We start from the raw sequence: 12192 nt of genomic DNA on the forward strand, positions 1-12192 counted from the left end.
CAGCTCAGGGTCGTCATCTCTGATCATGGGATTGAACCCCACGTCGGGCTCTACACTGACAACACAGAGCCTACTTGGGATTCTCTCCCTCCCTCTCTCTCTCTGCCTCTCCCCTGCTCTCATTCTCTCTCTCCCTCTCTCTTTTTCTCTTTCAAAATAAGTAAGTAAACTGAAAAATTAAAAATAAAAGTATTGACTAAAACTTATTTCAAGCACTTTAAAACTTTAATAATTTATATAATGGTTCTTTTTGTATACACTATAATGTCCTCCCAGATTTAGGCTGTTCCCGGCTATTTGAAGTAAGAGCTGGAATAATTAGCAAACTCTCTAATTGCTATTCTTACCACTTCAGTATGGTTATAGGCTTTCCAGATGGGCAGGATAGCATCAACATAACTTTTAAAAAATCTTGTCTGAATAAAAATAAGATAACGAATATCCTTAAATTTATTGTTATGGAAATACTGTTTTTCCCCTGAGAACATTGACCCACCCTACCCAATTCTAATTTTAAATGTAATTGCTATGACAGACCATGGTACTTTCCTTGGGATGTTTCAGAAACCTAGACAAATCCTTAAAGTGTGTGTTCCTTTAATGGGCTTTTCTTTCCCACATTATATCACAGAAACAAAAGTTTTCCCACATCACTAGAGTTGCTATATATTCTACATTCAGCAGAAAACAATCTAACCATCTTGATTTTGACCTTGCTGAGCTAAATGACTCACTCATGAACACCAGCTTTGCAGCCTTTGAGATGAAATGTAGCCTCAGCTAAATTGTAGAGTTTAATGTGGTTCATGAAACTTTGGGGACCCCCTGCTCCCCAAATGCACATTTATCTGTAAGTGCTGCAGATTTCCATGTTTAAAGTTTCCTTGATTTATTCAGAATAGGAAGATGTTAAAATATTTATTTTTTTAATAATCTCTACGCCCACTGTGCATCTCACACCCACAACCCCGAGATCAAGAGTCACACTCTCTTCCTACTTAGCCAGCCAGGAGCTCCTACTTTTAAATTCTAATATGAACTGTAGTAAAAAAATAGATACAAAACTTTAAGGAATATGAATTCTTTATCTTTTCTTTTACTTAGACTTCAGAAAGTACCACTCCAGTGAGAATCAAAGCTGATGAAAGAGAAAAGTATATGATAGGAAACTCTCCACAGAAGACCAGTGAATCTGAAGCTGAGATTAGCCCTGGAAGTCTACCAGTGACTGCAAACACGAAAGCTTCTGAGAACTTGAAGCATATTGTTAATCATGATGATGTTTTTGAGGTATGGCTTTGTGATTATTCTCTGGAACAATTAGTTGTTAACAACTGTAAGAATTTAGTATTTCATTGTTGCTAACTAAAGATAGAAGAAAACTGATACTGAAAACAAAATATGCTAACTCATTTGCCATAAAGAAATCTCATGATGTGTGCTATAGTATCTCTCATTTATTACTTTGAACTTAAAATTTTCTACCTGCATTGCACTCAGATGTTTACTATGTAAATTAGATCGTGGTGGTTCTATTCTAATTCGTTAAAAACATAATAGCAGTTGCTTAACAATGAAACTTAACAATGAAAAGGTTACCATTGGTGTATTTAAATTATTTCACTCGTTAAGCATTTATCATTGTTTAATTGTGAAGCATTTTTTTTCTTGAATGTCTGCGATTTTTAAAATTTCAGTATAGTTAGCATACAGTGTTATATTAGCTAAAGGTGTACAATATCAAAAAAAAATTTTTTTTAAATAAAAGGGACCCGGGGCACCTGTGTGGCTTAGTCAGTTGAGCGTCCGACTCTTAATTTCGACTCAGGTTATGATCTCACACTTCATGTGTTCAAGCCTCACATCGGGCTCTGTGCTGCAGCATAAAGTCTGCTTGGGATTCTCTCTCCCTCTCTCTCTCTAACCCTCCCCTGCTTGCACTCTCTCTCTCAAATGAATATTTTAAAAAGATAAAAGAGGGGCGCCTGGATGGCTTAGTCAGGCGTCAGACTTAGGCTCAAATCATGATCTCACGATTCGTGGGTTCGAGCCCCACATCGGGCTCTGTGCCTGACAGCTTGGAGCCTGGAGCCTGCTTTGGATTCTGTGTCTCCCTCTCTCTCTGTTCCTCCCCTGCTCTCACTCTGTCTCTCTCTCTCTCTCTCTCTCAAAAATAAATAAAGATTAAAAAAAATTTTTTTAAGATGAAAGAGACTAATATAAAAAAATAAAGTGTACAATATGGTGATTCAACACTTCCATACACTATCTGGTGCTCATTATAACAAGTGCTCTCCTTAATCCCCATCACCTATTTCACCCATCCCTCCTTTGACCTCCCTTCTGGTAACCATCAGTTTGTTCTCTGTAGTTGAGAGTCTGATTCTCAATTTCTTTTTTTTCCTTTGTTCTGTTTCTTAAATTCCATTTATGAGTGAAGTCATATGATATTTGTCTTTCTCTGACTTATTTCACTTAAAATTAATACTCTCTAGGTCCATCCATGTTGTTGCAAATAGCAAGATCTCTTTCTTTTTTCTGTCTAATATTCTGTTGTGTGTATATCTACTTCTTTATCCATTCATCTATCTACAGACACTTGGGCTACTTCCATATTTTGGCTTTTATAAATAATGCCAAAAACATAGGGGTGTATATATCTTTTCAAATTAGTGTTCTCATAGTCTTTGGGTAAATACCCAGTAGTGAAATTACGGGATCATATAGTAATTCTATTTTTAATTTTGGGGGGAACTTCCATATTGTTCTCCACAATGACCGTATCAGTTTGCATTCCCAACAGCAGTGCAAGAGGGTTCCTTTTTCTCCCCATCCTCACCAATACTTGTTTCTTGCTTTTGATTTTAGCCATTCTGACAGGTGTGGTGATACTCCATTGTGGTTTTGATTTTGCATTTCCCTGATGAAGAGTGATATTGAGCATCTTTTCATGTGTCTGTTGGCCATCTGTATGACCTCTTTGGAGAAATGTCTTTTAATGTTGTCTGCCTATTTTTTTTAATGTTTTTTTTTTTTTTTTAATGTTTATTTATCTTTGGGAGAGAGAGAGACAGAGTACAAGTAGGGGATGAACAGAGAGAAAGGGAGACACAGAATCCTAAGCAGGTTCCAGGCTCTCAGTTGTCAGCACAGAGCCCGATGCAGGGCTTGAACTCATGAACCACAAGATCATAACCTGAGCCAAAGTCACACGCTTAACTGACTGAGCCACCCAGGCGCCCCTCTGCCCATTTTTTAATCGGATTATTTGGGGGTTTTTTGGTGTTGAGTTGTGTACATTTTTATATATTTTGGATACTAACCGTTTATCAGATGTTCATTTGCAAATATCTTCTTTCATTCAGTAGGTTGTCTTTTAGTTTTATTATTTGCTTTGCAGAAGCTTTTTATTTTGATGTAGTCCTAATGGTTTATTTTTGCTTTTGTTTCTCTTGCCTCCAGAGACATTATCTAGAAAAATGTTGCTATGGCCAATCTCAGAGAAATTACTGCCTTTGTTCTCTCCTAGGATTTCTCACATTTAGGTCCTTAATCCATTTTGAGTTTATTTCTGTGTATGGTTTAAGGAAGTGATCCAGTGTCATTGTTTTGCATGTTGAAGTCTACTTTTCCCAACACCATTTGTTCAAGAGACATTCTTTTTCCCATTGGATATTCTTTCTTGCTTTGTTGAGGATTAATTGACTATATGACTGGGTTTATTGCTGGGTTCTTTTCTCTTCCGTTGATCTATGTTTCTGTTTTTGTGCCAATATCATACTGTTTTGATTACTGCAGCTTTGTGGTATATCTTGAATTCTGGGATTATTCTACTTCCAGTTTTGTTCTTCTTTATTTTATTTTGTTTGCTTTGTTTTAAGTAGGTCCCATGCCCAGCGTGGGGCTTGAATTCCCAACCCTGAGATCAGGAGTCACATGCTCTATCACCTGAGTCAGCCAGGTGCCCCCATTCTTCTTTTTCAAGATTGCTTTGGCTACTTTGGGGTCTTTGAGGGTTCCATACAAATTTTAGGATTATTTGTTCTAGTTCTTTATAAACTGCTATTAGTATTTTGATATTGATTACATTAAATCTACAGACTGCTTTGGGTACCATGGACATTTTAACAATATTTGTCCTTCCAATCCATGAGCATGGAATATCTTTCCATTTGTTTGTGTCATCTTGTTTCTTTCATCAGTGTTTTGCAGTTTTTAGAGTTAACCTCCTTGGTTAAGTTTATTCTTAGGTATTTTATTATTTTTGGAGCAATTGTAAATGGGATTATTTTCTTAATTTCTCTTTCTACTTCATTTTTAGTGTATAGAAATGCAATGGATTTCTGTATATTGATTTTATATCCTGTGGCTTTCTGAATTCATTTATCAGTTCTAGTTTTTTGGTGGAGTCTGAGACTTTAAAGAGTCTTCTGGTGGATCAATAAAAGCTGTGACTTTTTTTTTTAACAGCTTTATTGAGGTATAACTCACATACTATATAATTCACCGATTTAAATACAGGGTACTATTCAGTGACTATTGGTATACTAGAAGTTGTCCATCCTTCACTACATTACTTGTGGAACATTTGTTATCCCAGAAAGAAATCCAATACTTCTTAGCCATTTCCCCACAACTTCTCTGTACCCCTGAGTCCTAGACATCTTATCTACTTTATCTGCCTCTGTAGATTTGGCTGTTGTTGGCATTTTATATTAATGATGTAATCATATGATAGCTGGTCTTTTGTAACTTTTCTTTAACTTAGTATTTTAGATATCCATATTATAACATGTATCAATACTGTTTTATTGTATTGGTTCATTTTTTTATGTATCAGTTCACTTTTATGTCAGTAATACTCCATTGTAATTGTTAACAATGGATATTTTGGTTATTTCCACATTTTGGCAATAGTGCATAAAGCTATTGTGAATATTTGTGTACAAATTTTTGTGTCGGTATATATTTTCTTTTTTGTTAGACATATGCCTAAGAGTAGAATTGTTGAATCGTATGGTTACTCTGTGTTTACCCATGTGAGAAACTGCCAGTTTTTCATAAGCGGCCACACCTTTTGTTTGTTTGCATTCCCCTCATACGCTGGTGGAAGTCATGTAAAACAGTAAAGCTCTAACTTTACAAAATAAAATTCTGGAGGGTTTTTGATTTATAGCTACATTGTCCACTATGTATCCGCTAGTTATAAGTGGCTATTTAAGTAAATAAAGAACTTTGCTTCTTAGTTTTACTAGCCTACATTTTAAGTGGTCAATAGCCACATGTCTAGCTAGTTAGTGTTTACCAAGTTGAACTGCACAGATAGAGCATTTCTGTCATTATAGAAAGTTCTGTTGGAGAATAATATACAAATAGTGATACTGTGGGTTTATAATAGCCTCTTTATTCCTGAAAATTTAAATGCATTCAAAGCACATCTGTCTTCAGGGTTATCCTTTGAGCTAGTATTTACTACAAGAAAGAAACTTCATGGTTTGTAAATGTATTTTGAATGGATCACATCTTTCAGTACACTTATTATATACATTGAACCTAATATAACAAAGTCTGTGAAAAGGTTATAAGGTTTGTCCCAGTGTACTTAATACTTCATTTAGTATAATTCTGTGTGTAAGGCATTGTGTTTGGAGCTTTGGTGGCAGAATGGATAAATGGGTATATAGAATATAATTAGGGTTAGACAATGCTGAGTGTATAAGAAAAATACTAAGTAATAAAAATATTAAGTGCTACATAAATTTAGAAAAGAGATACTTTCTGGCTAGGAACAACCAAGAATGCTTTAGGGTGAAGGAAGTATTTAACCTATACCTTGGAATAGTTCATCTAACAGAAATAGGAGAACTGAATAAAGTATGAAAGGAATAATGGTAGCATAAGAGTGGTGTTTGAGAAATATAGAAAAGAACATGTTTCATCTAGCTGAGCATATCAGGGTGGTAGAATGAAACAAAATTAGTACAGTAGATTGGGTCCTGATGATGAGGCTCTTGAAAGCCATGCTATGAATTGTTGTATAGTCTTTGAGGAGTCATGAAGGCCTTTTAGCAGAGCATTACTTGTGATCTATGTATTAGGGTTATCTGGCAACAGCTACTGAATTCTCCCAAGTTTGAAGGCTTTTTGAATAATAATAGTAGACAATGTGGACTGGAACTTAGTTGTCCAAATGTAAGAGATTTAGTATGGAAATATTCCTGACTGTAAGGAATGAGGCAGAGGGGACAGTCACATAACCATGTTTGAATGGATGATGATGCCATCAACTGAAGTGGGGTGTTAAAAGAACAAACAGGCTTAGAAGGTCTAGTTTGTTTTTGGATATGTGGAATTTGAACACTTAACAGGTATCTTTAGCTTAGAAGAGAAACGAAAACGGGATTATAAATCAAATTATCTACATTACACATAATCGTTGAAGAAAATGCAATATCCAAGGGGAAAGAGTAAGAAAGGCAAAAATAAATGCTAACTGCAGGAGGATTCATTGATTTGAGCACAAAAGACAGAAAGGTAGGAGGACATCTAGGAGGCTACAGCTCCCAGACACCCAGGTGTAGTATAATTCATGAAGAAGGAAGTCTGCTCAGCAGTTGAAAGTACTGCACATGTCAAAGATTAGGACAGACCATTTGCCCTTCTTTCTTTTGCTCTCTCGTTTTTTGCATTCATTTTATCATTAAGTCCTGTTAGTGCCAAAATTTCTTTCAAATTCTTTATTTCTTTATCAGCTGTCATCACTGCCATTGGCTAAGGACAGATCAAGTTTTTTCATTAGGACTGTTAGGATAGCTAGATCCCTTTCTGCCGGTTTCTTTCTCTTCCCATATATTCTTAATACCAGAGTTACCATTTTATTTATGTATTTTTTAAATGTTTATATATTTTTGAGAGATAGAGCATGAGTGGGGGAGGGGCAGAGAGAGGGAGACAGAATCCAACACAGGCTCCAGGTTCTGAGCTGTCAGCACAGAGCCCAAACCTGACACAGGGCTTGAACCCATGAACTGTGGGATCATGACTTGAGCCGAAGTCAGACGCCCAACTGGCTGAGCCACCCAGGTGCCCCCAGAGTTACCATTTTAAAAGATAATCTCATGTTGCGAGTTCCTGGTTTGGCAACGTCCAATAATGACCAACACATAATTTCCTACTCAGTCCAACCTGACTTTTCTGTCTCCTGCCAGTTATCTGAGCTCCAACTACATGGAGTTGACATGCTTTACATACCTTCTCTTATTTCCATGCTTTCCTCTGTTCAGAAGTCATTCCTGTCTTACCTCACCCTTCACTTCTCTTACTTCCACTTTTACTTTGTCTGGCTATTCTAATTAGAAGTCTCTTTCCATTGTAGTACAGTCCTACAAATGGGATTTGGCAAACTATGTATGGCCTGTGGCCTATATCTGGCCCACTGCCTGTCTTTTATATGGCTTGCAAGCTAAGGACAGCTTTTATGTTATTAAAGGGTTGAATAAAAATCAAAAGAATATTTCACAACATGTGAAAAATTAGGTGAAATTCAGTTTTTCTGGCACAAAACCACAGTCATTTGTTTACATGTTGTCTGTGGCAAAGTTGTGCTACAGTGACAGAGTTGGGTAGTTGAAGAGACCTTTAGGGCCCTTGAAGTGTAACATATTTATGATCTGGCATTTTTACTGAAATAGTTTGCTGACCCTGGTCCATGTCTTTATTATGTCACTTGTGAGTACCTAAAAGTCTTAGTACTTTTAACAGAACAGTTTTTAAGAATTTTTATTTATTTTCATCCTTAACTATGAATAATTTAACGTGCAAAAGATTTGTTTTTATATAGAGAGTATGCGCATTGTTAAAATATTTGTATAAATGTTTGTTCACTACCAGGTCCTCCTCCCTCCCCTGCACCCCCTTTCACTTAGTAGCACTCAGTGGCAGATAATCTGGGATAGTTGCCAAATATTAGAGAAAAATTCATGGAGATTAATAAAAAATTCTGTCTTCAAATTGGGCAAAAATTGCCATGAATTCATTTTAATAGAAGAATACCTCAGTCCTTCTGATTCCTTGGAACCTGATAATTTTAGAATAAATTTGAGAATTCGGAAGGGACTTTTTTTGGAGCACCTTCGCTAAACAAGTTTTTCTAAGACAGGGATTATGTTTTATTCATTTTTGTATTTGTAGCACTTGACATAGTAACAGCACATAGTAATCATTAATACACTTGAATTAAGGCCTACCACGGAATTTTATCCCATAGCCATTCGACATATTGTTAATAATTACCATAGTTTTATTGCCATATCTTGAAAAATTTAAATCATATACTAGTTTTAGTCAATATTACCATAAAAAAGTTTCATCCATGTTCTAAATATTATTTTCTCTTTGAAGTTCTTATGAGTTAATATGTATTCATTTAAAGAAACCAAAATTTATTTAAATATTTTCTTTCTTTTTTCTTTACATTAGGAATCTGAAGAACTTTCATCTGATGAAGAGATGAAAATGGCAGAGATGCGACCACCGTTAATTGAAAGCTCTATTAACCAGCCAAAAGTTGTAGCTCTTAGTAATAACAAAAAAGGTTAGATATTGAAAGTGCTAGGAATAGAAATGGGCTGGATTTATCAAATTTATAAATTTTTTTGAAATAAATTTCACTAAATATCATTGTTACTTAAAACACTTTTTAGAAACAATTTTTAAAACATGCTTTTTTAAAAGTTCTATTCCTAATCTTCCTAGTTTTTAAAGAAGAATATTGTTAGATTTTTTTTCTCTTCCCTCATACATGTTTACTTATAAGGTCATGGGCTTCACAGGCACACAAAACTGGATTATGATTCCATTTCTGCCACTTACTTGCCATGTAATCCTTGAGCTACTTAATTTTATCCATATGAAGTTACCTGACTTGACATACGCTGAGGCTGATGAAGGACTTTATGAGTATCAGATGTACTAGATTATTCATTGTACTCAGATCTAGCATTGTATCTGATGTAGAATAGCTGCTTATTGTTATTTTTCTGTCTAGAACTCTTTTTTAAACCATTCTCACACCATAGCCATTTTTCACATAACATAGAATCTCAGGCCCTTCTTAGAAATGAAAGGGAATTTGAAGGGTATCTATCCTTTCCTTTCATCCTTGTCTCACTCCTCCCCATAAGTGCCTGAACTGGTCTGTAGTATCTTTACCAAATATTTATCCAGCCTTTGCCTTTATGGCATTAATGAAACTTACTATCCAGCTGGCCCTTAGATAGTTTAGGTTTCATGATAATAGTGGTAGTGATATTTGAATACTTACTAGTTGCTGCTTATTACTATGCTAAATATTTTACATATTACTTTCTAACTGTCACAATGAGGTAGAAGAAGAGGAATATGTCTAGGAAAGAACTTACCTGCCATCTTGTTTAACGATATTTTAAAAATTAAAAACCCAGCACCCAAATACCTTAAAATTGAAGATCCTGAGCCCTATGTACTATTACTGCCAACTGTAAACACAAATTCAGACTAATTGAACTGTGCTCCTTTTGGAACAAAAAAAATATTTTTAATTCATACAATCTCCTATTTCTGTGTCTATATATACAATTTCTATGATTTGGATAGAATTGCATTAGTTAAAAACAGCCTTTAGGGTTGTAAAAATACTGTTATTATCTTCTTTTGTTTTGTTTTTAAGTAAGCTCTGTGCCCACCTTGGAGCTTGAAGTCCTGACCCTGAGTTCCACAGTCGCATGCTCCACCAACTGAGCCAGCCAAGTGCCCAAGTTATTATCTTTTCATTATTACTTAAAAAAAAAAATAATACTTTTTAATAGTACCTGTCTATAATGGAGTATAAATATTGTCTATTTCTGTTTATATAAAAAACAAAAGCCATTTCATATATTGATAGTTTATTTTTCATATGCAGTTCTTTGAAATGGCTTAAAAACAGGAAAAGAGAGCTGACCTTGTGAAAACTCCTTGATTGGTAATTTTTTTTAATTGACTGTATTGCTCATTTTTATTTTCAGGATAGATCAAAACAGTTGCATACATGTATGAAATAATTTCTTCCCCAGATAAATTTACCTAAGCTGTGAACTATACTATTTATTCTTTATTATTATGACCTTTTAAAGTAATGAATGTGGGGGCACCTGGCTGGCTTAGTCAATAGGGCATGCAACTCTTGATCTCTGGGTTGTGAGTTCAAGCCTCACATTGGGCATAGAGCCTACTTTCAAAAGACAATTGTAACTGAGTGGAAGAGCCATAGTCACTAAAATTAATTGATGTCCTTAGAAAAACATTGTGTAATATCATCTTGCCAGTAGTAAAAACTAAATCAAATTCTCGGTAACCTTAACATATGTTATATTTGTCAAAAACTAATGGTATTATGAGTTTTAAATTCTTTAATCTTTGTGTGTATTAGGACTAAATTTTCAAAAGTGGCTTTGGTTGTCTTTTTATCCATATAATTTTTTATGTATTTGAACCAGTACAATATAAATGCCATTTGTCTTCACTTCAAAGTATTAAACACAAATTCTTAGTGACTTTATCAACGGCTTAAGTTTTTTTGTTTCAGATGATACAAAGGATACAGATTCTTTATCAGATGAAGTTACACACAATAGCAATCAGAATAACAGCAACTGTTCTTCTCCATCTCGGATGTCTGATTCAGTTTCTCTTAATACTGATAGTAGTCAAGATACCTCACTCTGCTCTCCAATGAAACAAACCCATATTGGTGGTATTAATTCCAAAATCAGGTTTGTGACATCTTAACAGAATAATTTTTTTTGTACAATAGAGATAATAAGGCAAATCAATATATGGACTAAAACCAAAGATTTCACAAATTAATATTATAGAAGTAGATCAGGTAGTGTATGGTTTCGTCCCCATTTTATTACTAATTACTTAACTTTTCTACATTTCCATTTTAAATTAGTTTTTTAAATGGGGAAGAAGAAGGGACCAGGCTGGCTCTGTCCGAACAGTTTGTGACTCTTGATCGTTGGGTTCTGGGTTCAAGCCTCACATGGGTGTAGGGATTACTAAAAAAATAAACTTTTAAAAATATAAATGGGGAAGAAAAGATTTAAAATATCCTAATTCTCCTCATTAAAAAGTTGAACACTTTTATGATATTTTTAGGTATTACAACATAAATAGCTTGTTTGGAGTAATTCAAGTTGAAATAGGTATTTTTTAGATACTCTTTTTTGGGGAGTGTCATTAAAGAGCATTCAGTACTTTTAATTACTTCTGTATCTTTGACTTAGACTTAAATTTGTAGGTCAGACTCTGAAACAAGACTTAATTCCTACAGGCTGAAATTAGCTGAAGTTTAAAACATCTATTATTTGAGCTCTCAATATATTTGGCTATCAAAATAAGACTGTTGTTTTACTTTCATGTTATAATATATCAGCTAGGTGCTTATTAGAAAGATTTGGGTTTCTACTGAACCCACAGCTAATTGTGTAGATACTGTTGACTACTTTTTAGAGGCAAATGATTCTTAAATTCCAGGCATCTTAAGTCAAATTTTGTATTTATTGATTTGAATTGTTGTAAAAGGAAAATGAATTTTATGTCTCAAAATGAGTTTAGCCGTTATGTAGTTGTAATTATGATTATTTATATGTTTTCTGAATTTGAGACTAAAACCTAGTGGTAAAATAATAATTTTTATAACCTCTTAGATGTTAAAATAATGAGTAATTTCTTGAATAATAAAATGTTACTGATATTTTGTTGGGAATTACTTGAGTATTTTATAAATCATGTTTTTTATGTAATGAAATAAAGGCTAAGAAAGGGATATATCCACAACTTTCTTTGTTGTATTTCTAGTAATATAGTCTATTACCTAATGGGAAGATGAATACTGAAGAATACTTGTTGAAACATAACTTGCATATTTATACAAAATGACACAAATGTTTTCATATTTGTGTGAAATAGATTTATTTATTTCTACCAAGTAGAAATAAAATGTTTTCTGTAATCTTGGAAGAGCACATTTATAAATATTTGCCAAATAAAATGAAGTCATTTAGACATCATTAGATTTAGTTTTGCTTTTGATCTTCAAATTATTTTTTCAGTGTTGCATTTTTTATTTTCTTTTTTTAAATCAACATACAGTAAAATTGACTTTTTGTT

At 34.1% G+C, this 12192-nt stretch overlaps 1 protein-coding gene across 11 annotated transcripts in view; it reads left to right on the plus strand.

The window, feature by feature from the left end:
• Positions 1-12192, plus strand: part of ERBIN (erbb2 interacting protein) — a 128911-nt gene that overhangs the window by 100192 nt on the left and 16527 nt on the right. For all 11 annotated transcript variants that reach the window (XM_042940382.1, XM_042940390.1, XM_042940401.1 and 8 more), the window contains exons 18-20: positions 1105-1290; positions 8479-8593; positions 10604-10790. In XM_042940382.1, coding sequence (XP_042796316.1) covers positions 1105-1290; positions 8479-8593; positions 10604-10790 — 488 coding nt within the window. The remainder of the gene's footprint in view (positions 1-1104; positions 1291-8478; positions 8594-10603; positions 10791-12192) is intronic.

The sequence above is a fragment of the Panthera leo genome, chromosome A1 (assembly GCF_018350215.1).
Source record: "Panthera leo isolate Ple1 chromosome A1, P.leo_Ple1_pat1.1, whole genome shotgun sequence".
Lineage (NCBI taxonomy): Eukaryota > Metazoa > Chordata > Mammalia > Carnivora > Felidae > Panthera > Panthera leo.